This window comes from Suricata suricatta, chromosome 13 (assembly GCF_006229205.1).
Source record: "Suricata suricatta isolate VVHF042 chromosome 13, meerkat_22Aug2017_6uvM2_HiC, whole genome shotgun sequence".
Lineage (NCBI taxonomy): Eukaryota > Metazoa > Chordata > Mammalia > Carnivora > Herpestidae > Suricata > Suricata suricatta.
The window spans coordinates 3,957,096-3,981,105 of NC_043712.1; the positions used below are offsets into that span (position 1 = coordinate 3,957,096).

General features: G+C 53.9%; 1 protein-coding gene across 3 annotated transcripts in view; it reads left to right on the top strand.

Moving 5' to 3' along the window:
• The first annotated feature begins 932 nt into the window (after positions 1–932).
• Positions 933–24,010, top strand: part of MED27 (mediator complex subunit 27) — a 216,660-nt gene continuing 193,582 nt past the window's right edge. For 2 of the 3 annotated variants that reach the window (XM_029920003.1, XM_029920004.1), the window contains exons 1-2: positions 934–1,181; positions 3,209–3,353. In XM_029920003.1, the coding sequence (XP_029775863.1) occupies positions 979–1,181; positions 3,209–3,353 (348 nt within the window). In that variant the 5' untranslated portion in view covers positions 934–978. Of the gene's footprint in view, positions 1,182–3,208; positions 3,354–24,010 lie in introns of all 3 variants that reach the window. The other variant, XM_029920006.1, reaches the window with a different exon arrangement.

A 24,010-nucleotide genomic window follows, 5' to 3' on the forward strand; every position in this document is an offset into this window, starting at 1 on the left:
GATATCACATGTTGTTCATGATCTTATTCCAAGATGTCCACTTGGGTTGCTTCAGCCTTTTGGCGATTGTGAATAATGCTCCTATGAACTTGAGGGCACAAATGTCTGTTCCAGTCCCCACTTTGCCTTCTTTTGAGTATATAACCAGAAATTTGACTATATAACCAGTGAAATTGCTGGATCATTATTTTTCCCTTAATTAATAGGGGTCTGGTGGGATGATACTTGGAGGCGATGCAAATATCCAGTTTCCTTGATTCCTGCCTGAATCAATTATTATTCTAATGGTTGCTAAATGATACTTTCCCCCATCCTTTCTTCTACTTTTATCGGTTGGCATTCTACCATAGAGAAGAAATTTCCTCCCCCTTCATTTATTTAAGAGTATTGGGGTGCCTGGGTGCCTCAGTCGGTTAAGCTTCCGACTTTGGCTCAGGTCATGATCTCACCGCTCGTGGGTTGGAGCCCCACATCGAGCTCTGTGCTGACAGCTCAGAGCCTGGAGCCTGCTTTGCTTCCTATTCTGTGTCTCCCTCTCTCACTGCCCCTCCCCCCAATAAATTAACAAATGTTTAAAAAATAAAATAAAAATAAAAGAATATGGATTCATTTAACCCAGTGGGTCATAATCCTTTACTCTGTGGACCCTTCACTGCTCTGAGCATTTCATTTCCCTGTGATTCCTAAGGGAACAAGACTGGGTAAACATGGGAACTTTCTGTATTTCCTTGTCACCATTAAGAAAGCCGAGAGTGCAGTCTGACTTCCACACATCTAGGCGATCACTTTCCTGCCCACTCATTCGTTCACCTGAGTGGAAACGCCCTTTCGGGCAAAGTAGGCCTATACTGACCACCTGGGCGGCCCCACCCCGCGAGAACTACATTTCCCAGAGGCCTTCGAGGGCCTGCGTCATCAGTGAGCGCGGCCTTTCGCTCACGAAGCCGGCTTTGGCGAGCCCGCTGTGGCGGCGGCAACATGGCGGACGTGCTAAGTGTCGGAGTGAACCTGGAGGCCTTTGCTCAGGCCATCAGTGCCATCCAGGCGTTGCGTTCCAGCGTGAGCAGGGTGTTCGACTGCCTGAAGGATGGCATGCGGAACAAGGAGACGCTGGAGGGCCGGGAGAAGGCCTTCATTGCGCACTTCCAGGACAACTTGCATTCGGTCAACCGGGACCTCAAGTAGGTACCGGCTGGAGAGGGCAGCGTCGGGGACCCGCCCGGCGCCCACCCTGTCCCGACCCCGCGCGAGTCTTCCTAGCCAGGGGCTGCTCTCAGTCTCTTGCTCCCTTGCTGTCTTTCCCTCCTCTCCCAGCCCATGGCCGTTCCCCAGGGACACCCCGTCCCCCACCCCCGCTTTCTCGTCTCCCTTCTCCTGGCCTCCTATTCCTGGCCGCCTCCCGCCGCCCTGGACCTCCCGTGTGGTCGTTCGGTTCCTGACGAGGAGACGCGCTCTTCCCACGAACTTCCACTGCTCATCTCCGCCTCGCAGGTTTCTCACCTGTAGGCCCTCAGTGCCCCACGGTGTCTGATCAAGTACTGCCAAACAGGACCAGCCGGGGCTGCCCCGAACCCAAGTGCACTCGATCTGATTAGCACCCAGTACCTCGCCCCTGAACCTGGAATCCATCAGTTCCACACTTGTCCACCTCCAGACACGATGAAACAGGCCTTGATCTGTATCTTTCCCTCTCCCCTACACCCCCACCCCTCAAAACCACCTGATCGGGACTTCACGCCCACTCTGCTCCTGGTCAGTTTCTTCCTCTGGAGAGAGACCTAATCTCGGCCCAAACCAGCTTAATCACTTATGTTTAAGGGCCTCCCCCAGTATTAATTAAAGGGCTAAGGATGGCACGTTTCTTTCTGTTCCTTACAAGTCACTCTCTTCTACTCTCTACCTGTTGTTTAAGGATTGAGTGAAAGGGTGATTGTAAGCAGCCCAGCACATAGCCGGAACTCTTTAATTGGTTAGGTCCTGAACTTCTCTTCCATAAGAAGGTGACCCTTCTCAAGGAGGTTAGACCCACAGGACCTCTGCCTTTTGCCTCTCAGACCTTGGCAGGGAGAGGCATTGGGTGAGAGAGTCATCCTACAATTTCTGGAATTGTGGACTCCGCCCCCCCCCATTTGGTCGCCTTAGTAACCAGATGGAAGGAGGAGTAGAATGGAGGAGGAGGTGGTGACCGAATGATGGGTGCCTCTTTTGATTTTTTTCCCAAGTCGTTGCCATTCTTTTTTTGGTGGGAAGCCAGGAAATGGCCCCTCAACTCCCACATCCCCTTGCTGTTCTGCGGCGCAGCGCCAGTTAATACTTCCCTGCTTGGCGGGGGGGCGGGGGGGTGCTCTGGCTGTTCTCTCCTCTCTTGCTGTTTCCTCCCTCATTTGCTTCCTTTAGTAAAACGTTCAGGATCTATAACCCTTCACCATTCTAGAAGGTTCGAGAATATTTACGTTCTGTCACCTTTTTAAATCCTTATACCCTAGTGCCAAGAAGGTGGCTGAACATTCCAAAATGAGTGTGGCATCAGAAGCCGTTCCTAGAGAGTCTTTTGTTGACAGTTTGAGACTGGCCCCACAGAACGTGCTCCTGGAATGTGCTTTTGCTGTTGGCTCACTTTCCCAGGCTTCTCTGGAGTTCTGCTAGACTGAAGTGTGTGTGTTTGACACAGCCCCCTCGGTGGTGGTTTCCTGTTCCATTTGTTTATTTTATCTCTTCTTTGTTTTGTTAAGTTGCACCGTCTGGGAAGTACCAGGTACTAGTCTCTTCCTGTGTGAATGATAAATAATTATCATTTATTCAGGTTCTTGCCATTCTGCCAGATGTAATGATCTGTATGTGGGTGTGAAAACTCCTCGAGAGAAAGTATTTCCCCACATTTCAAAATTCCAGAAAGTCGCCTACCCTTCCCCGTCCCCACCCTGAGAATAATCCAAGTTGTTAAATCCCGATTTTAGGAGTCTTCTTGGTTCCACTGCTCTTAACTTTTTCCCTCCTTGAGAATGGCACCGGAGGGCTCGATTTTAACATAGGATGAGCTCCCAGGTAGGCGTTTTCTTGATGGTCCCTGATCTTAACCTTTCAAAGCATTTCTTCCTCCCAGACTTCTGATGGACAGTTTGAAGACCAGCCTTTGACCAGTGTGGTTGGCTAAAAGCTGGAGCTTCAGGAGACTCAGGTTTATCTCCTTTATCTCTTTGTTTTTCAGCGAGCTGGAACGTCTGAGCAATTTGGTGGGCAAGCCTTCTGAGAACCATCCTCTCCACAACAGCGGGCTGCTAAGCCTGGACCCCGTGCAGGACAAAACCCCTCTCTACAGCCAACTCCTGCAAGCATATAAATGGTCCAACAAGGTAAGCGAGATACGTCAGGGATGGAGCTCATAGAGAGAAGGCCGAGTTTTCTTACATTTCATAAATGCAGAAGGTGAGGCTAAGTGTTTCTTTGCTGTTTTGTTTTGTTTTTGATTCAGCACAGGGTAACAGCATTGGGATTTCCCTATGAGCTATTTCATAGTCCTCTGAGTCTCTGAGGATTAAACATGGTGCTTAGGTAATTACTTTTTTTTAAGAAGGTCTGAGTCAGGTGTGTTTAACCCGGAGACCCGGTGTAGGAGGCAGCTTTTACGAACTCTTTGAAATCATATGCAAAGTGTTGTGATATGTGCGTGTCTCTGCCCCCCCGGGGAAGACTTCCTAGCTTGCATCAGGTGTGGACCCATCCATGGCCCCCAGAAGGTTAAGGACCGGTGGTCTGAATGTTCCCCTATGGTCACCGGAAGAACACCCCAGAAGAGTGCTGTTTGTCAGACTATTCTCTCTACTCTCTAATTACCGTAGGCTGCGCCTGAGGGGCATTGTTCTTTTTTTCAATTAAAATTTTTTAATGTTTATTAATTTTTGAATGTTTATTTTTGAGAGAGAGAGAGAGCGAGCGTGCGTGCTCGCGCTTGCTCGTGAGTGGGGGAGGGGCAGAGAGAGAGGGAGACACAGAATCCGAAGCAGGCTCCAGGCTCTGAGCTGTCAGCACAGAGCCCGACACGGGGCTTGACCCACAAACTGTGAGGTCGTGACCCGAGCCGAAGTTGGAGGTCAACAGGCTGAGCCCCGCCCCTCCAGGTGCCTCCTGTGGGAGATTGTTCTAAACAGGCTCCATGGGACTTGGTCCGCGTGACCTCCATCAGCAGGCAGGCCTGGGGCCTAGACCCTGGGACAGCTGCGAAGGGAAACTAAACTCTAGTCTAAAAATAACGGGACAAATTAGGCTCACAAGCCTGGAAACAGCGTGTTTACTGACAAGTTCCTTTTGTTTGGGCGCTTTGGGTTGTTGTGTATTTTTTTTTCTCTTGCTGATAAAGAACTAGAATATGCGTCTAGAATGATTTTGGAAGCTTTTTTCATTAGACTGTGCTACTGTTCCAGAGACGGTTCTCAGTTACTGCTTGTGAGATGCTCTGCTCCCCTCCAGTTATCCATCGTCTGTTCCCTCTTTTCTGTGGTCCCCTCCCCCCGCATCTTGGATGACAGGTGAGCACTGATGGTTTTTCCGGTGTGCAGTTTTCCTTTGAGCTTCTCAGTGGTACTTAGTATACTTTGGTTTGAGGTAGAGCCCTAGCAGCGAAGTCTGAGATTCAGGGAGGAGTGATTTGTCACGGAACGGGGGCACTCAAGAAAGAACTTGGACCTCTGACACCAGCCCTTAGCCCACAGGGCTTGTCTCCCAAACTCTGGGCTGCTGTGGACAGAAACCCAGTTTGGTCTTGAGGATCAGGGCGCCTGGAGGATGGGGAGCTGCCCCTCCCCGTGCTCTCTGGGCCTGCTTCGCTGTGCTGGCTGGCGCCTGTGTGGGTGGAAAAGACGGCCTGGCCGTCACACATTTGCCTGGTTCTTGTAGCAGGCGATCGGGTGTCACGCCAGACCCTGCAGAGGGATGTGCGCCCTGCTTCGCAGGTGGCTCCTATCTAACCAAACAGGCCCTGGGTCCAGGGGTGGGGCCCTCCGATCGGCTGTTACGGATCACCTGAAGCCCGGGAGGTGGGGCGCCTTGCAGCTGGAGAGGCGGCTCCCGAAAGGAGGGAGTGCCGGCAGACAGTGACTTCGTTGCCGTAGCCAGACGTGAGACGCCCCAGCCCTACCAGACACGCCGACAGCTCTGCCCTCCTGTTCTCGCGTCCTTGCTTTCCCAGGGACACTGTAGGTCCTCCTTACGAGAGTTGACCTGGGGCCTGGGTGGGATCTGATCAGTTGGTGCCTGTGTGACTTATTTCTGGTTCGACTCCTGGTAGAAGGGCTTGCTTTTTGGTGTTTGGACACGGAAGCTGCGTTGGTGTGTCACGTGGGCAGTGTTTTTGGAAGAGGCTAGAGCTGTGGAGACTTCTCAGTGGCGGGAAGACTTGGGCTGATCGCAGGACCACTAGTGACAGCACTCCGGGGGGAGTGACTGGTTTCCAATGGAAGCGATGGCACTTGACTTTTGAATGAAGGTAGTTTAATTGTTCGCCGAATTTAATAGTATCTTAAAATATAAGCGTCCCTGCCCTTGACCCTTCCCCTTGCTCCAAGGCGGAGAAGAGGTGTATTAAGGAAAATAAATATTAGGTATTTACAGAACTTCTCCTGAGGATGCTATGGATGAAAATCGATTGTAAAGAGGGGTGTCAGTCCTGTTCTGGGCTGGTGAGCCTTTGTAGGGTTCTTCCATCGGCCGTCTCCTCGGCTCCCTAGCGCCCCAGCAGAGCAGGGGCGGGCTTGGGGTGCCTGCACCGTTGATTAGTAGAAACAAAGAGTATGAGTAACAGATGTTTAGTTTTACCCTTATTTTATAGCTGAGCAAACCGAAGTGCACCAAACTGCTTGGCTCGCGGCCTCACAGCCGGACCAAAATTTGCGTTTCCTGACTTCTTTCCTCCAAGCTCGATGCTTCAGTCCATTTTGGTGTAAGGTTTTTGACCATGGAAAACATTTTTCCCCTTCGACATTCATTCTAGAAGCAATTCATACGTTCTCTTTTATTCATGGATCCTTACGCGTTTCGCTAATTTATAATGGTTTATTGAAAGATGGGGATGACAGATACATGGTACGTGGGCCCCCAGACTTGCTCCTGTCCTGGGCGGACATCCCCGATGATCACCCTCTGCACGCCTCCCTGCTGAGGTCACGCAGGGGCTCACGGCCCCGCCAGTCCTCCAGGGTGGGTGGGCTGCAGGCAAAACAGGGTTTTTACTTCCATTATGATAGATTATGTCCCGTTGGACCCTGACTTTATACCTTACCTTACTCTAGAAAGGACTAAGGTAGGTTACGGGAATACTCGAAGCCTTGAAAGGCAAGAGAGAAACCACGGGAAGGATGTCTTATGTGCGGTTCTTCAATAAACTCAAGAAGTAGCCCCAAGAAGTAAGCCAGAAATCTAATTTCAAGCCGGGGATGGAAGCAGCAAGCAATCATATGTGTTTATTTTGCCTCTCCTCCAAATGAAAAAGAGCTTTTTAACTGTTAAAGCCGTCCTCACTCATCATTTTACCCTCAAAGAGGTTAAGTAAGCGCATCAATATGTTAAGTGGAGTTTAGGGTAACTTGCCAGGGTCAGCTTTAGCACCGCTGGCTGAGAAGGGAAGGGCGTGTGGCGCGGGCCTGATGCCACCGTGACGCGCGAGCTTTCTGTTTATGCGCTGCTGGCCATCGGAAAGTCTCGTTCGTGCTTAATGACTAATTATTTCCTTTAGGGGATTTTGTACTTTTTGTAAAGTCAGTTGGAATATTAATTACATGGTAGTTGGGATAATTGTTAGGATAACACATTTAAAAATTAATCTAATCTAATGAAATGATAGCAAATTGCTGTGAGCAGCACTTTCTCCGTGCTGAACTGGGGAAAGACTTCAGCTTTTAACTATCGTGCACCTATGGATAATTGTCCTGTAGAGGGGTGACAGGCTCTCTTGACGAGGGCACAGAATAATTGGCATCCGCGCTGTCCTTGCCGGAAGATGGTCCACGTGGACGCTGCGTGGCTGATTATGTTCAGATGTGCTGAACTTCTTCCGGAGGTCCCTCCCCGAAGGTCTCCGGCGTCCTGTCACTGGGCTCTTCTTTCTGACTTTGACTTTTGTCATTTGTGGTAGAGGCTGCTTGTGCAGTTGCCCGAAAGGCTGGCTAAGGTTGCAGCCTTTCCCAGGTGACATGGGAGGCGGAGGACACCCTGAAGGGTCACTTTCGTCGCGGGTGGGGGTGGGGGTTAGGGGTAGGGAGAGGAGGGGTGGGAAAGGGGCCCGAGGAAGGTGCTGCCGCCACGCTTTGTTTCCACCTGCTTCATTTTTCATTTTAATAGAGAAACAGCTGCTTTCTGTTCCGAGAACACTGAGCTGGCAGGGCTGCAGGCTTTCCCTCCGTCCTGCCTCCCTGGCCTCTCCTTCAGCGTGGAGTTACCTGGCTTCCAGTCGCCGGGGCGGCTGGCTCCCTCCCATCCGTCCTTGACGGTGCCCCTCACAGGTCTGCTTCTTGGGCCAGCGGGGTGGGCTTGTTTTAGATCGAGCCTCTTCCTTCCGGGGCTCTGGTCTCTTTCACGTCTCTGAGTAGAAGGGCCACGTCTGTCCCCTTCCCTGCCGGGCGTCCCAGCACCTAGCGAGGCGCCTGGCACACAGCGAGCATTTGGTTAAATTTCACTGAATGAATGAAAGAGAAAATAAAAGCCTTTTCTGTTGAATTTTTAATTTACAACCCCTTTTGTGGTTTGCTTGCTAGTGTGTTTTGATGGAATGCGATAGGACGTTTCCATTTTTGCCATCACGGAGCAGTCCGGTCACTACTTGGAGACGAGAGACCATTCTGAGATCCTGTGACGGAGGAGGCCGGGCCGGCTTCCAGAGGGTCGTGTGGAAGGACAGCGTGAGGGCAGTTGGGGAACTGACGGTAGGCTCCTTGAGGGCTGAGGTTGGCTGCGACGCTTGTGACCTGCGTGTCCTTTCTGAGAGAGCCGGGCCGAGGGCTGGGGCTTCGGAGGGGTGGGGCCGATCGCGGTCTTCTGGGGTCAGGCGCATGTGAGCTCAGGCACCGACGTCAGGGGCCGTGTGGGGGCCGACGTCTTGGCGGTGGTGTGCGACCTGGGAGGCGGAGGGTCCGTTCCATTGGCCTCTGGGGGGGGTCGTCCGTCTCTGGGGGTTGTCGGTCCCTGATTTCTGGTCCTGGCATCTGCCTTAGCGCCAGGCCCGCCGGAGAAAAGAATCAGTTTATCTCTGACACATGCTTGGCGACCACAGATTCATTAAGCACATAACGAGGAAAGAAAATCAGTTAAATGCCACCCAGGCCTTGACTCCTCATCATGACTTAGGACCAGGACGTCCGGGACTGGCCGTGTCGCTGGCACAGGTGGCGTCCTCTGGGTGTTCTTTCACCAGCGTGTGACCTGCACCGCCGCTGCTCGCTCGGCGCTTTGGCTCCAGGAGTGGCTGCCCTGGTCAGCCTCCAGCCCTCCACCCGCCTCCTCCCTCCCCACCCCCACGTCTTGATGCCCCGGGAGCCAGTGTGAAAAGAACAAAGAGTAACCCAAGCAGAAAAAGGACAACCAAACAAAATAGACACTGTTGGAATCAGACGCAGAGGAGATGATAGCTAGAGACACCGCGCCTTCCCGCTAAGTCCTGGAGTCGGGCTGCCGGTGTTCTGATCCACCTCTGCGCTCACGCTGTGCCTTTCACCAAGTGAGGGAGAAACTCTTTTAAAGCATCAGTGTCCTCCTCTGTACAGTGGGGATCATGCTAGTGTTTGCATCACGGTGTTGTAGTAAAGATTAAATGAAATCGTGCACGTAGAGTGCCCTAGCACACTCCCACAGCCGGCGTGACGGAGGTGGTAGTTGCGGTCGCCGGCGGGGTAGCGGTGTACGTGTGTATTTGTCTCTGGAGTGACGGTGCTGCTCAGCAGTCAAGAGCGTGGGCTCTGGAGCTGGGCTGCCGTGGTTCACGTCCTAGTTCTGCTCTCTGACAGCTGTGGGGCCCACCTTTTCTATTCAGTGAAATGGGGAGGATAATCATAGCCACCGTGGAAAGCTATGTCGAGGCTGACCAGGGTAGTACTGGTGAAGTACTGGCCTGGCACTGAGTTAATCCTCTCGGGGCCTGAGCTGCTTTTACCTTCACAGACACGAGGGACGGACTTCCGGGCTGCGCTGGGCCCTCTGTCAGCGGTTTCTGCTCCATCGCACAGCTCCCCAAACTTGGTTTTGGTGTAGGTTTCTGCAGTTCTGCCGCTGAGAGATTCTCTTAGGTCGTCAGCACCTTTTTGCTCTGGGGAAGCCTGAGCGCAGGTATCAGTAAGGTGCCCTAGTGGGAGATCTGTCCTCCTAGAGCCTGGAGGTTGGGCGAGGGGATTGGGAGTTTGGTGAGCAGGGTTGCTGACCTCTCAGCGTGGAGCCCTGGGTTGGGACAGGGTAGGATGGCATGTGGGAGGGGCGGGCAGTCAGGGCAGGATGAGGGTCCCGGGAAGATGCCTCAGGGAGGAAGGAGGGGACTGCAGGGGAGGGGTGGAGAAGGGCTGTGTTTTGCTCAGGGCAGCCCGCTCATCCGGAGTGAGGGGGAGCCCTCTCGCTGGGGCACTCACGAAGACGTCTGACCTGGCCAGAGCGCCCTGGTCTGGGATTTCTTTCTTTTCTTAAAAGTTTATTTATTTTGAGAGAGAGAGAGGGAAAGAAAGAAAATATGAATCCTAAGCAGGCTCCATGCTGTCAGCGCAGAGTCTGATGTGGGGCTCATGAGCCATGAGATCCTGACCTAACCCAACATCTAGCGTCGTTGGATGCTTAACTGGCTGAGCCGCCAGGCGCCTCTAACCTGGGATTTCTTGCGCTGCTTCTTTGGGAAAATGCTTGCACACAAAGGCCAGTATAAAAATAAACATTTGGATTCCGTCCACTTTGTAAATTGGGTGTCTGTGACCAGCAGGGCTCTGGGGTCAGGCTCTTTCGGGTTTGACTCCCCAGGCCTCTGTGTCAGCTTTCTGATTTGGGGCAAGTGACACAAGCTGTCTCTGTCTTGGCCTCCTCATCAGACAGGTGAGCAAGGCCTCCACGTCGGGGCTGCGGGAGGACTCTGGGCTCACGCCTGCGCCCCCGGCCCCGGCGCCCAGAACTGGGTGTGTGGCGGGCCCGCACCAGCGGGAGCTCGGCCCAGCCCGGCATGCGTCTCTGGTGGAGCGTTCAGAAGGCCGCGTGCGTGTTGTGACAATGCGGGACGGAGCTTTGGAGGGACCCGCATTGAGTTCGGCAGTCGCCTGGCTAGCCGCGTGCCCCGCCGGGTGACCGTGTCCCAGCGGCCGAGCCCCTCTGGGTTCTGGCTTCCTCGCTGCTCCAGTGAAGACGATCTCTCAGGTCCCTTTTGGCTTCAGCTTGGGAAGAAGCGTCACGGGGTCACGGGTGCATTTCTGCGGTCATGGAAACGAAAGCAGGGGGCTGGAAACGGGCGGCTCTTGTCCGGTTCCGTTTCTGAAGCACGGCACTCGTGTGTGCGTCTCAGAATCCGCCAGAGCGGAGCGGCGGCCTGGAGGCGCCAGTGGGAAATTACCTGCCAGAGGTTCTCTGGGCAGCAGTGGCCTCGGGCAGCACGCCGAGTGCAGTGCTGATGAAACTCCAGAGGTGCCCCCATGGTTCTAAATGGTTTCTATCCCAAGGCTTTGACCTAATTCCACATCTTTATGTTCGACGGACTAGTTGTGGTTTCTGAAAATTGCCACTTTATTGTTACCTGGAATCAGATTTGTGCCTCTCTCTCTCTCTTTTTTTTTTTCTTTTTTCCCTCTAAAGGAACAGGAACCCTGTAGAAGCTGCCCTGGGCGGCCGCAGAGGCTGCCAGACGTGTGTCACGCCGGCCCCCAGGAGTCAGTCTGTCTCTGGGGGCCTCCCATTAGCCCTTTCTGGGCTGGCTAGGTTCGTGTGGTTTGTCCGAAGCCTCCTGTAGATCGTAACCAGAGGCTGAAAAGGGCACTTTCTCTCCTCTTCCAGGAACGGTTAGTAGAAAGGAAATTGTCCCGTATCGTTTTTCCTCACGGTGAGTTGCGTGTTGATGATGGGGAAGGAAGCGGGTCATTACAAGTAGGGAGAGAATCTGATGTCCCGCCTCCCCGTCTTCTCGTCTGCCCTTCTCGGTGGCGGTGTGAGCTGGGGGAGGAGCCGCAGACGATCCGTGCGTTTCTCCCGTTTCTCCCCTCTCCCCTCGTAGGAGCCTCCTCTGGCCGCCTCGCCTCTCCTGCGGCTTCGCTCGCCAGCCACACAGTGGTGCCACCTCACTCCGTCGCCAGCCTGGGTCTCTCTCCTGAGATCCAGGCCCATGTGTCACAGCACCTGCCAGACATCTGCACGCGGAGGCTCAGAGGCCCGAGAGACTGGAGTCCGGAACTAAAATCCTACCCGCCGCTCCCTGCCCCCAGCCTCTGCCCCCTGCTGCTCCTTGCACTGGGCACCAGCCGGGTGCCCGGTCCCTCACACCTGCTGACCAGGATCGATGGACTCCACCTCTTGAAAACCTCTTACTCTTTCCTTTCCATCCTGACTGTTACTGGCCTCCGGGACCGCCCGGGACGACGCAGCGGCCTCCCCACCGACTTCCTGCCCATTCCCACCCCTTCGAATCTGCTCTCCTGTCTGTGCCCCCCCCTCCCCCCCCAGGGTCTATAACATGCACATCTGATTGGTCGCTCCTCTGCGGTTTCTTCCGACTCTCAGGATGAATGCCAGCTCCCCGGCTGGTGTAGGAGGCATTCTGGTGGCTCTGCTCAGGGGCCTGCGTCCAGAGGCAGACAGCCCTGCGGCCAGATTGCTTAGCCTCCGTGTCGTCCTCTGCAGGCGGCACGCACAGTCCCCTGGGAGGGGGGACTTTCTTTTTCCCCAGAAGGAAGGGAGGGCGGCCGTGAGGGGTACGTGAGCACTGCTCCTGTGTGTGTAGCCCAGCGCCCGGGGTGCCACCCGTTTGCCATTGACAGTGCGGGTACAGGACTCTGTGATCTGGCCTCTGTCCTCCCTCCCTCCCTTCTGGGGAAAAAAAGAACCCCAAACTTTTTATTATGGGAACTGTCAAATATACACACAAGTAAGGACGCTCTTTCTCAGTGGGGTGTGGGGACCGGGGTACTTTAAAGCCGCTGCCAGCCATGCCGTTTCATCACGCGAAGTTCAGGGTTCAGCTTCCTTTCCTCTCACTCTGCCTGCTCTTATTTTTGCTAGTTCTTGTCTCCACAAGAACCGCAGAGCTGCGTGGGGCCATGATCTTTCCACCTCAGGGCCTTTGCACATGGGCTTCTTTCTTCTCTGTTCCTCCCTTTGGAAAACTCGTCCTCATTTTGGTCTCAGCTGAGTTGTTACCTCCTCTAGGAAGTCTTCTGAGATGCATCTAAATTAGGCCCTGGTGTTTACACCGTGACTGCTTTTCTCTCACTCTGCCTCTTTGTGACCCCACAAGACTGAGCCTTGTCCTACACTAGGATTTCGACTTTGAGCCTCAGTCTGCTGGGCTGTAATCTCATAGCGTTGATCTGAGTGTCTGATTAGGAAGTGTGGATATTGTTTCTAGCTCAGTGTGGGATATATCATGGCATTTAATAAACAGTAATTATTGCCAGTAGCTATTTCTAAATGTGTCATAAAACAGTATATGAATGGGTACATCGAAGCCTCTAAATCTCTTTCTCTTTTCCTTTTTAGATTATTTATGTATGTGTTTTCCCTTCTGAATTTGCTTCTGTTGTTTCCCTTTGGCTTTTTCAGATTCCTGCTGTAGGAGAGGGACGAAAGTGAGTGACAGGGCCTTTCCGCTGAGTCTTCTGGCCGCTGGACCCCATCTGGGGGATCCCTGGGCTAGGGCCGGGGGTGCCTGACGGGCGGGGGGTGGGGGATGCTGCATGACTGCCTGGCCTCTGGCTCTGGGGCTGCTGCCCACACTCCCCTTTATCCGGGGCGCTTCTGCTGCAGTCACGTGTTTGTTCTGGGAGCCTCCAGCCTGCAGCTGCCCGGGCTTGGTAGAGCTGGTTTGGGTCCTGTCCCTGGGCCAGAGCCTTGGCTCCGCCTTCTGCTTTTCTCTGCTGACTTGACAAAGTGAACAGAACTTGCTGATCCCCTCACGTCCCCTGGGGACCGTTTACTCATCCGGTCAGTTCTGGCAAGTCCTGGGAAGTCGATAACTTTGGTCGCCCCTCCGCTTATTGTACTGGCAAACATCACAGCCCTCTGAATTGGAGGCCCTTGCTGAAATCTCTGGTTTTGTTCCACACCCCTGTCCCACCACGGGGGGCCCAGCACGGTCGAGGGCACCTGCTGCTGGCCGTCCCTGTTCTGGGGCACCTGGTAGCTTCTTGAGTGTGGTTTGTACCACTTCCTCTTTCATCCCGGTTACAGCGATGCTTCAGAGAAGCCTCTGGAATAATCAGGCAGAGCTGATCTTGTCTGTTTTTGCCCCATAGCATCTCAGCAGCTGCACTGGTCCTGTCATGCCCTGGCCCCTTGCTGTCCAGGTCGGGCCCCTTGTATCCAAGGTTGGGACTGTGGCATCATCTCTGAGCACCTGGCATCCAGCACTTAGGCCCTTGGTAGTTGCTGCGCCCCCTCCCCCACCCTAGCCTGCCCTGTTCCCAAACGAACTCTAGGGACCGTGCCTCTTCCCACCCAGTGGTGGGATCCCCGAGGGACCTCAGCGATCCGGGAGGTCTTGCCCCTCCAAGGCTGTACTGCCAGCCCTCTAATGGGGCTGCGGTATCTGGCAGCTGGAAAATGAATGTCAACTGCATGCCCGGACCCCCGGAGGGGCTCCCTCTGCTGTGAAGGCCCACTGCAGCACTGCCTTTTAGTGGTGCTTTTGCAGCCGCTGACCCCCCGTCAGTGAGGCAGGAGCAGTGCTCAGTCCACATGACCTGGGAAGGGACTGGGGACAGGTGTGATTCAAAGACACCTGCAGCCCGGGTGCAGAGTAAGGCCTCCAGGGCCCAGGCTGGGCGTGATGTGAGCCAGGAACTGCCTGGGCTTCCGTGCGTGAGGCGGCCCAGGCCCCGAGGTGCTGAGGGGCAGGCACCTTCATCTGCTCGAAGCTTCGGACGTGGTCAGCGCGCCTTTGCCGGGCAAGGCCGGAAGGGTCGTGTCCTCCTGGGAGCCCCTTGCTGCCCTCGCTGGCACGGTGGCTGTGTGAGGACAGCTGTGACAGGTAGTGCCGGTCCCCACTTTTCCTCCTTCTTAACAGGACGTGTCCTCCACGGGGTTCATAGGACGCCTGCTGCTCCTATCTTACCCCCGTCAGTGGGTGTCTGCCTGGTTCAGGTTGGAGAGTTACGTTGTACCGTAGTCATTTGCTGTCAAAATAACCGTGGTTTCTCTGTTATTTTTATTTTTGAGAGAGAGGGAGAGCGTGAGTGGGAGGGGGAGAGAGAGGGAGACAGAGGATCTGAAGCGACTCTGTGCTAACAGCAGAGAGCCTGATGCGGGACTCGAACTCATGAACCCTGAGATCATGACCTGAGCTGAAGTCGGACACTTAACTGACTGAGCCCCCCGGGCGCCCGAGGCTTCTCTGATTATTGATCCCCCATCAGCAGTTCCCGCCACTAAGCGTTCCAGGCTCGGCTCTTTCCTGACGACTCCGGGCACAGTAGGTGCTGAAGCGGGGAGTCTGCGGATTTGGGTGTGCGCGTGCATTCACACAGGAGAAACTGGTTGCTCTTGTAAGACCGTTTCTAGACTATGCTTTGGGTCGTGTGCTTTCTGCTAAGAAGTATCACATTCGCCCATTCACTGCCTACTTAATGAGCACCTCCTCCGTTCTAGGCACTGTTCTAGAGGCGAAACCGGTACATTCCCCGCTCCCTGGTACTTAGCCTGTACCCAGATCTCTCATGTGATCCGAGGAGGTCAGTGCCCAGAGCCCCTGGGTTTATAACCACAGGAATAACGCTGGTCCTTCTTCCCTCTTAAGTAGTGGCCTTCCTGTTATCTCAGTTCACCAGGCTTCGCCGTCAGAAAGTGGCACAAGTCTTGGGTGCTGGGTGACTTCGGTGCATATGCAGCTGATCTAGAGCCGTGTCTGAACATAGAGGAAACTGTGTCTTGGAGTCTTGATATCTTAAATACCATCCTGTTCCTATAGCCTGGTGCATTTTAATTCTGGCATATGCTTAATGCAAATGCAAATTTATTGCTTGTAATACACAGTTTTCTGGTTTATTTGCCTTTGGCATGTCGCCTGCTTGCCCTTACCCTGCTCCAGCCTAAGACTGTGCTTGCTTTAAGGGGTCCTCATTGATCGCAGGAGGACACTAACTATGTATCTTTTTATTTGTGGTCCGAGGAGAAGAACAATCACTCATCAGCTTCAGGGTACTGACCTCCTTGCTGCTCTTGACCTGACCCAGCGGGTTTGATTCTACAGTAAGAGCACTCTCCGTGTGTTCGCTGCGCTGTGTGGTAGTGATTCTTGCTCCCTGTATTCGCAGCTGGGGCTGTTTAAGTTTCATTTAAATAACCTGATGCCCTAAGGGACGATTTTGCCCCTGGGGGACGTTGGCCTTATGCCAATGGCTTTAGCACTTCCCCCAGGGTCAGGCTGGGCCCGCCCGGTGCCCTGTGCCGTCTCCATTGCCTGTTTGCCCAATCCTTTCTTCCTCTCACCATTTAAAGCCACGCATTATAATTCAGTATGCTTCCTGGAGCTGAGTGCACGGATTCAAACTCCTGCATCATCCGTGGTGTCTGTGATGAGAATTGGAATCACCGGAGCTTCGAGATAGACCAAATTCTCGGCTCCTTCCTAGTGAGCAGAAAACGATCCGGTGACTGTTGAAAAGTTTTGTTCAGGGAGTCGGTGCGAGTGCGCCTTCCCGTAGGAATCACTGCGGGGGTCTCGGGGTGGTGTCGCTCCTCTCCGTGTCTCCCACCCTTACCTGTAAAGTGAGTCTGAGACACTTCTCTCCCTGGGTGCTGACTGACTCAGCACGCGGCCAGCGCGTAGTGGGCACTCAGTGGATGTTCCTTTTCCTTTTTTTTTTTTTTTTTGAGTTTTATTCATTGATTTTGAGAGAGACCATGAGCAGGGGAGGGGCAGAGAGAGAGAGAGAGAATATCCCAAGCAGGCTCCATGCTGTCAGCATGGAGCCCAATGTGGGGCTCCAACCCATCATCTGGGAGAATGCGACCTCAGCCGAAATCCAGAGTTGGACACCCAGGTGTCCCGTCAGCTTCCCTTTTGTCACCGCAGCTCCTGTCCGCCGCACCTCCGTCCGTAGACACGTGACTTGGGCCAGCAGAGACGTGCCCGCTTGGCTAGATTACCCCCAAGCTTGGCATGGCTGGCGAAGACCTTGGCATGGCTCTGAAGGCCTTTCTGGTGTCAGTCCGCAGAGGGCCGTGGGGACCGGTGCTCCGGTAGCCCTTGTGTTCCCCGTCCAAAATGGAGCAGTCGCGTTAATTTAATTACGTGGATGAGGGCAGATGTTGAGATTAGAGAGCGGCTTTGCCGTAGCCCGGACGGCGTAACCCCCTCCTGATCCCGCTGGCCCTTCCTTGCGGCGCCCCGTGCTGTGCTTGGGGCCTCTGCCTGCACCCGGGACGCCGCAGTTTGCCAGCAAGACGGCTGTGCTGCCGAGGCTTCTCCAACGAGCGACGCGCTGTTCTCGGCGCTGCGGCGCTGGGCACGTGTCATTTTCGAGGAAGGTTTTCAAAGCTCTTGGTTAAGCAGAAGACATCTCGGGGGAGCTGCTGTTTTCTGATGACTCACAAAATGGGCAAGGCCTCTCGTAAGCCTCCAGTTTGGTTTTGGTCCCCAGGGGACACTGGCAGTCCCGGTAGCTGGCGTGGGCTGGAGGGCAGTCCCCAATGACCTGCCTGCCGCACCTCCCGTCCCCGGCTCCTGCTCTTCGGAGGACAACGGGCCGGCCTCGCCAGAGGTGACGAGCTGCCAGCTGACGTCCGGTGGACGGCGGGAAGTGTCGGACTCCAGGCTGGGTTAAGGAGAGCCCAGGTTGGGCCAGGCGGTGTCCCAGCCCTCCGGTGCCGCGCTCCGTCTGCACGCCAGCTGCAGCAGGCCTCACGCCGGGCCCGCAGCACCAGCACGGGGCCCCCGCTTCGGTCCCAGTGAGCGTTCGTTGCCAGGTGGGTGGGGGAGGCTCCCCACCACGGCCAGGTCGTTGGCAGGCTTCCTCCCTGGCTTCCCGGTCTCACCACCTCCCCGTCTGGCCCCGCACTGGGTCAGAGTGACACAGTGCGAGTTTGATCATGTAAGTCTCCTAAGATGCGTTGGTGATTCCTATGCTCAGGGTCAAGACAAACTCCATAATGTAGTTTGTAACGGGCACCTGGCCACCTGTTTGCCCTTCCCCCTCCCTGAGCTCTGCTCCTTTCTTGTTTCATTCATACTTATTCATTTTATTTTATTAAATCATGGTCTTTCATTTTTTTAAGTTTATTTATTTTGAGAGAGAGAAAAAGTGTGAGTGGGGGCGGGGCAGAAACAGAGGAAGAGAGGGAGAATCCCAAGCAGACTCCTGATAACGGGGCTCCAACCCATGAACCATGAGGTCATGACCTGAGCCGGGGTCGGATGCCTAACTGATCGAGCCACCCGGGTGTCCCTTCTCATTTTCGTTTTCCACAGCTTTATGGTCACATCCTTGGGAGAGTCTCTAGTCCCCAGAGCAGGGTGACTGTCCGTCTGCAGCCTGCACCGTTGTGCACGTTGTGTGTGATTTCCGTTGAGCTGTGTGTACGGATCTCCCTGGCTGGGGACGGGGACGTGCCCTGTTTACCACATTCCCAGTGGCCGGCAGGCCCATCGGAGAAAAACAAAGCAATAAGACACTTCAGTTAAATAAGTAGCTTAATAATCCTGGAAGTCAGTATTGTAGTTTTACTAACATGTGTTTTTGAGGGGAGGAGGTGTGGGCCTAGGTAGGATTTCAGGTCCGACTTTTCTTTAGTCTTTCTTTTTTAAATATTTTTTTTAATAGTTTGTTTATTGTTGAGACAGAGACAGAGACCGAGTTGGGGAGGGGCAGAGAGAGAGGGAGACACAGAATCTGAAGCAGGCTTCAGGTCTGAGCTGTCAGCACGGAATCCGATGCGGGGTCTCAAACCCATGAACTGCGAGATCATGACCTGAGCTGACGTTGGACGCTTAACCGACTGAGCCCCCCAGGCGCCCCGCTTTTCTTTAGCTTTGGGTAGATGTGACTTTTAACCACTGTATTTCCCAAGCACACAGCTGCTGAGATGTCTTTATTTGGTTTGTGGATTCTGCTCACAGCTTGACTTGCTGAAGGATAATGCATATTAAGTGTGTTTTTTTCCTTCTTAAACTAGTTTGGGGATACAGACAGCAGGCAAATTGTCTTGATTATTTTGAGGCACTTGTGAAAAGGGCAAAGAAAGCAAACAGTGAAAGTTACAGAGGTCCCTTCTTAGCTCGGCACGCGCGGCCCCGAGTGTGGAAGCGCCCTCCTGTCGCCCGCCTGCGGGGGGCGGTGTAGTGTGGGGCCACGTGGCCTGGGCCCAAGTCTTGCTTCTTCCCTTTCTGCTTGTGACCTTGGGCCGCTACTCCTGCTTCCTGGTCTGTAAAATGAGGTTGCTAACAGTGTCTCCCAGGGTTGTGGTGGAGATCGAAAGCCTCATCTATGTGAGGACCGGAAGCGTGGCGGGTTAGCTGTCCCAGAAGCTCCGCGTTGCCAGAGCTTGACTTGTAGCCCTGTGCCTTGGTCGTACGTCACTGTAGAGGGGCTCACAGTGATCTGCCCCCGGCCACCAGGTGGACGTGCCCGAGGAGATTCATATGTCATCTGATTCCCGGATCCCTGAAGTCTGTCGCCCCCCCCCCCCCTTGTCGTCTCCACAAGGTAGAATCTTCCGGAGGGGCGCACTCACCCCAGTGTTTACCGCAGCGCTGTTGGCACCAGCCAAAGTACGGGAAGAGCCCAGATGTCCATCGACAGATGAACAGGTAAAGAAGGTGTGGCGTACATGTACATTGGACTATTACTCAGCGATCAGAAAGAATGAAATCTTGCCACGTGCAGCAACGTGGATGGTATCAGAGGTAGCATGCTGAGCAGAATCAGAACGACAGTATTATGTGACTTCACTCGTATGAGGAATTTAAGATACAAAACAGATGAACATAAGGGAAGGGAAGGAAAAATAATGTAAAAACGGGGAAGGGGACAAAACAAGAGACTTAAATACAGAGAGCTGTGGCGGGGGGGCTGCATGGGAAGGGGCATTAAGGAGGCCGCTCGTTGGGACGAGCACCGGGTGTTTCGTGTGGGCGGTGACTCACTGGATTCAGTCCTGAAATCACCATCGCGCTAGACGCTAACTAACTTGGATGTAAGTGAAAAATAAATAAACAAACAACAACAGCAACAAAAAAGAAATTTCCAAAGTTACTAACTTTATTATGGATTCTGTGTTCCTGAGCATTTATATAAATTATAAAAGTCATTGTCAGTAGTTTATCTTAAATATATAAGTTGGCTGGCAAAAGAGTACCTCTTACATGAATCATAACTCTCTACCTGTAGAGAGTTTCAGGGTTAGAAAATTTTATTTTGGTGGTGGCGTCTCTACGTTTGAGTTGTTAGAGTAACTTAGCTCCGCAGACCTGTAGGACTACAGACATGGTCTTTGAACTTGGCTCTCACAGCGCCTCATCCATGCCTGCGCCTCCGCCAGCACTGGCAGGGGTGACCTAGAAGGAGTTTAAGCGGGGGGGGGGGGGGGGGGGGGTGGATCTGTATTCTAATCTGTGCCTGTTTGCTTTCTTCTGTCTCCCACCCTGACTCGTGCTTGCCCACACGTTATGTGATAAAATTCGTAGTATAAAAAGCCCCTTCACAAAAGGCAGGAAGTTTCAGTTCGGGACTGTGCTCAGGCCGCTGGTGGGTCCGTGACTGTATGTACAGACATCTCCCAGGGGAATCGTCTTTAGCGTCAGAATTCATTCATTCGTCTGTGGCCCCGAAAGGAGTAAGAGCTACCGCGTGGCGGGGGAGTATTGTTTGTTCTTTTTTTTAAACTTGTAAACAAAGCATTTTATTAACAAAATATTTATACCCTTCATACAGCACAACAAGTTTGTAGTGATTTAGCGTGTTACATATTCTGTAAAAGTTATTATAGAAACATCAAGTTCAAACAATAGGTTTTCTTTAAATTTTTTAAAACCATTATTTATTTTTGAGAGAGAGAGAGAGCAAGAGAGACAGACAGAGAGAGGGAGACACAGAATCCAAAGCAGGCTCCAGGCTCTGAGCTGTCAGCACAGAGCCTGACACAGGGCTTGAATCCACGAACTGTGAGATCATGACCTGAGCCAAAGTCGCACGCTTAACCGACTGAGCCACCCGGGTGCCCTTAAAACAATGTAGTTTTAAAGTATGCCAAATCAGGGGCGCTTGGGTGGCTCAGTCGGTTAAGCGTCTGACTTCGGCTCAGGTCATGATCTCACTGTCTGTGGGTTTGAGTCCTGCTTCGGGCTCTGTGCTGACAGCTCCGAGCCTGGAGCCTGCTTCCGATCCTGTCTCTCTCTGTCTCTGCCCCTCCCCCACTCACTCTCTGCCTCGCTCTCTCAAAATAAAAAAATAAAGACATAAAAAATTTAAAGTATGCCAAATCAGCTTTGCAAAAACTGTCTCCTACCAGGATGAGTATAAAAAGCAAAATCTTCCAACAAGAATTAGAGGGTCTGGGAGTATTGTTATTATTTATTTATTTATAATATTTATTTTTGAGAGAGACAGAATGAGAGAGAGAGTGGGGGAGGAGCAGAGAGAGAGACACACAGAATCCAAAACAGGCTCCAGGCGCTGAGCTGTCAGCACAGAGCCCGACGTAGGGCTCGAACCCACGGACCGTGAGATCATGACCTGAGCCAAAGCCGGCGCTTAACCGACGGAGCCCCCAGGCGCCCCTGTTATTTTTACAGCGCATCACCCCGCGCTCTCCCTGACCTGACCTGACCTGACCTGGGCTGGGCAGACCCTCCGAGGCGGGCCTGCAGACCTGTGTGTGAGTGAGCGCCTTCCTCCTTCGGAGCTGCGGCTCGCTGTCTGACCTGAGACCTGGCTTCCGGAGCTGTGGTTCGGCCTCCTTGCCCCCCCCCCCGCCCCCCCACGTTCTTCCCCGAGCTGCCCCTCAGTGCTGCAGAAGTGCTTGCGGGTCCAGTGGGAGGCTCGGATCCGTTAGGGCGGCTCCGAGCTGGGGCTGCTTTGGGGTCACGGGGGACGAAGGGAAGACTTGTGGATACTTTGAAGGAAAAGAGGAAAATGTTTTGAAACCGTGTGTTTGAAGATTGAAGTTTGAAGCCGAGCAGCGTGGTGCCGGTGGTGGAGACTGTCGGGGGCTTCTTCCCACAGAAGCCCGGAGAGGGGACACTCTTCGTGACGGGTCAGAGACGCAACAGCGGAACGGGATTGTGCCTCGGTCCCTGAACGCACACTGCGGCTGTGTGCCCGTCCCCCTGAGGCGGTGGAGAAGGCCACTTGTGAGTCGGGCTGCACGGAGCCTGCTTTCTGGCACGCCCGTGTCACCCACGCCGTGTCACGCGGTGTAGACGGAACCAGCAGCCGGAAATCCCCAGGGCTGCTGTACGTTTTTGTCACTCGTTCCTCCGGCCCGCCTTCTCCTGGCGTGGTCTCTGCTGGTGGCTGTGTGCGTGCGGTTCTGCGGGATTGTGTGTCTCTGCCTCTCCCCCTGTCGCGGGGACTCGCCACCACTCGCCTCTGCACGTGGGCTCGTTTTTCAGCTGCTCACTCATGCTTTTTACAGAAGAAACGGAAACTGAATTATCATTATTGGTTAATATTTTTATCTACCTCCAACCTCCCCTCCGTCACTGGCAGTGTAGGTGTCCAGATTGAACCTGGGCTCTGCGGTTTGTTTCCTGTGTGACCTTGGGCAGGCCCCTCCGTCTCTCTGGAGCCTCAGTTTCCATCTCTTTAAGTGGGGATGACAGTACTTCTTACCTTCTGGGGTCACCAACGTCAGGTGAAGAGCTGGCTCCGAGCTCAATGAAGGACAGCTCTCAGGAGCCTGCTAATAAATACGTCAGCGAAGACGGGTGCTCCTCTGCTGAGACTGACCTGGCCTCCGGACAGCAGTTCCCAGGGAGGGGCCCGGGGAGGGGGGAGGCTGGGGAGGGAGGGGTCTGGAGAGGGAGGAGGCTGGGGAGGGGGGAGGCCCGGGGAGGGAGGAGGCCGGGGAGGGAGGGGGCTGGTAAGAGAGGAGGCCAGGGAGGGAGGAGGACGGTAAGAGAGGGCATGAGTCCCAGTCACACTTGGCAGACGGTGGCCTCTAGCTGTGTCCTGGGCCTGGCGTATTCCCGGCTGCTGCCTCCCCACTCCTGGCGGCCCGAAGAGTTATTCCCGCCCTGATGTGTAAATGCCTGTGGGTGTTCAGCCTGTAATGGATCTTGTGTTTAAGGCTCCCATTGTCACGGCTCAGCAGAGCCCTCCCTCAGCCCGCCCCTCAGATGGCTCGTGCGCCTCCCCTGCCCTCCGTCACCTGCCAGCTCCCATTCGGGGGCTGTGACGTGCAGCCTTGGGGCAGCTGGCAGCTTGGCCTTAGGAGAAGCGAGGCACCGGGGCTTGCCGGCGCAATTTGTAATTGATTAATTTATTTAATCTAACTATCTTGTATCAACCTGAGAGGATAATTATGCTCAAATTACTGTTTAAATGGCAAGTGCGTCTCCCTTTAACTCAGCCCCATGCTGGTCTATAGCTCTCGACTGAAGTCATCTGAGGGTGACTCTCCTCCCTGCGTGGCCAGCCCCTCCCCAAAGCGGACACTCTGGTTTGAGTTAGAAGCTTCTAGCAAAGGAAGAGTGCCTGTTCAGATTCTGACCCCGGAGGTCACGTCTCCCTTGTGGAGAACTGTTCTCTTTTTTCTTTGCATGTGCGTCAGTTCCGTTTTCCCCAGCGCGGTGAGGACGTGTGGCCCCCGCTGCTCCGTCCCACGTCCGATGGGGTCTTCAGGAGGGGCTGGACTGCGTTCGGCAGTGTTTCCCTGGGGTAGGAAGGAGGCGTGGATGGCGAGGTCTGGCACAGGCACCGACTCCCTTCTTTTTCGTTGAAGGTAATGTGCCTGTGCCACCGAGGGGGACAGAGCACTCACTGCTAGAGATAAATTTTTAGACACCGAGATCATAGGATGTGTCGTGATTGCAGGAGGTTTCAGAGCAAGTGAAGAGTGCTATCTTGAGAATGGGCGTGGCTATGAGAGCTTTCCCCCCGGAGTTGTAGAGATGCGGGTTTGGAGGGCCCGGACGCTTTCGTCATGCGGCACCCTTCACGTGACCTTTCGGTGATCAAAAATAGGACGCACTTTGCCTCTCTCTGCGTAGGGAGAGGGGACCAGAATCCCTATATGGTAGCTGTCATATCACGCTTTTTATGTATGGCTCTCAATGTTCACGCTCAACATAGGTTCACTCAGCCTAATATAAAGATTTTGCTTTGGTAGTTGGTGGCCAATCTCGTGTAATTCTTAACGTTAAGAACGGCATGATTGGGTGGGGCGCCGGGGTGGCTCAGTTGGTTAAGTATCTGGTGTTTTATTTCAGCCCAGGTCATGATCTCACAGTTTGTGACTTCGAGTCCTGCGTCGGGCTCTGTGCTGACACTGCAGAGCCTGCTTGGGATTCTCTGTCTCCTCTCTCTCTGCCCCCCCCCCCGCCCCCCCACGCCCGTCTCTCTCAAAAATAAATAACTATTGGCATTTTTGGTGTTTCTTCCCTGTGAGCACAGAATGTTCCCTGTGCGCTCCCTGGGAGCCGCAGCGACGTGGTTGCCGTCAGGAGGGGCCGAGCCAGCGGGGAGGGTGCCTCGCTGATTCCGGCGTCTCGGAGAAAGAAAAACTCGGTTTTCTGCCTTCAGGGAGCTTAACTAGGACTAAATTCGGGGAGTCTTTTCACTTTGATGAGTAATGCTTGGGGTCACCTGCCGAAAAATCCCAGGTGTAGGCAGAATTTTCTAGTTGCTGGCTGATTTTGTAT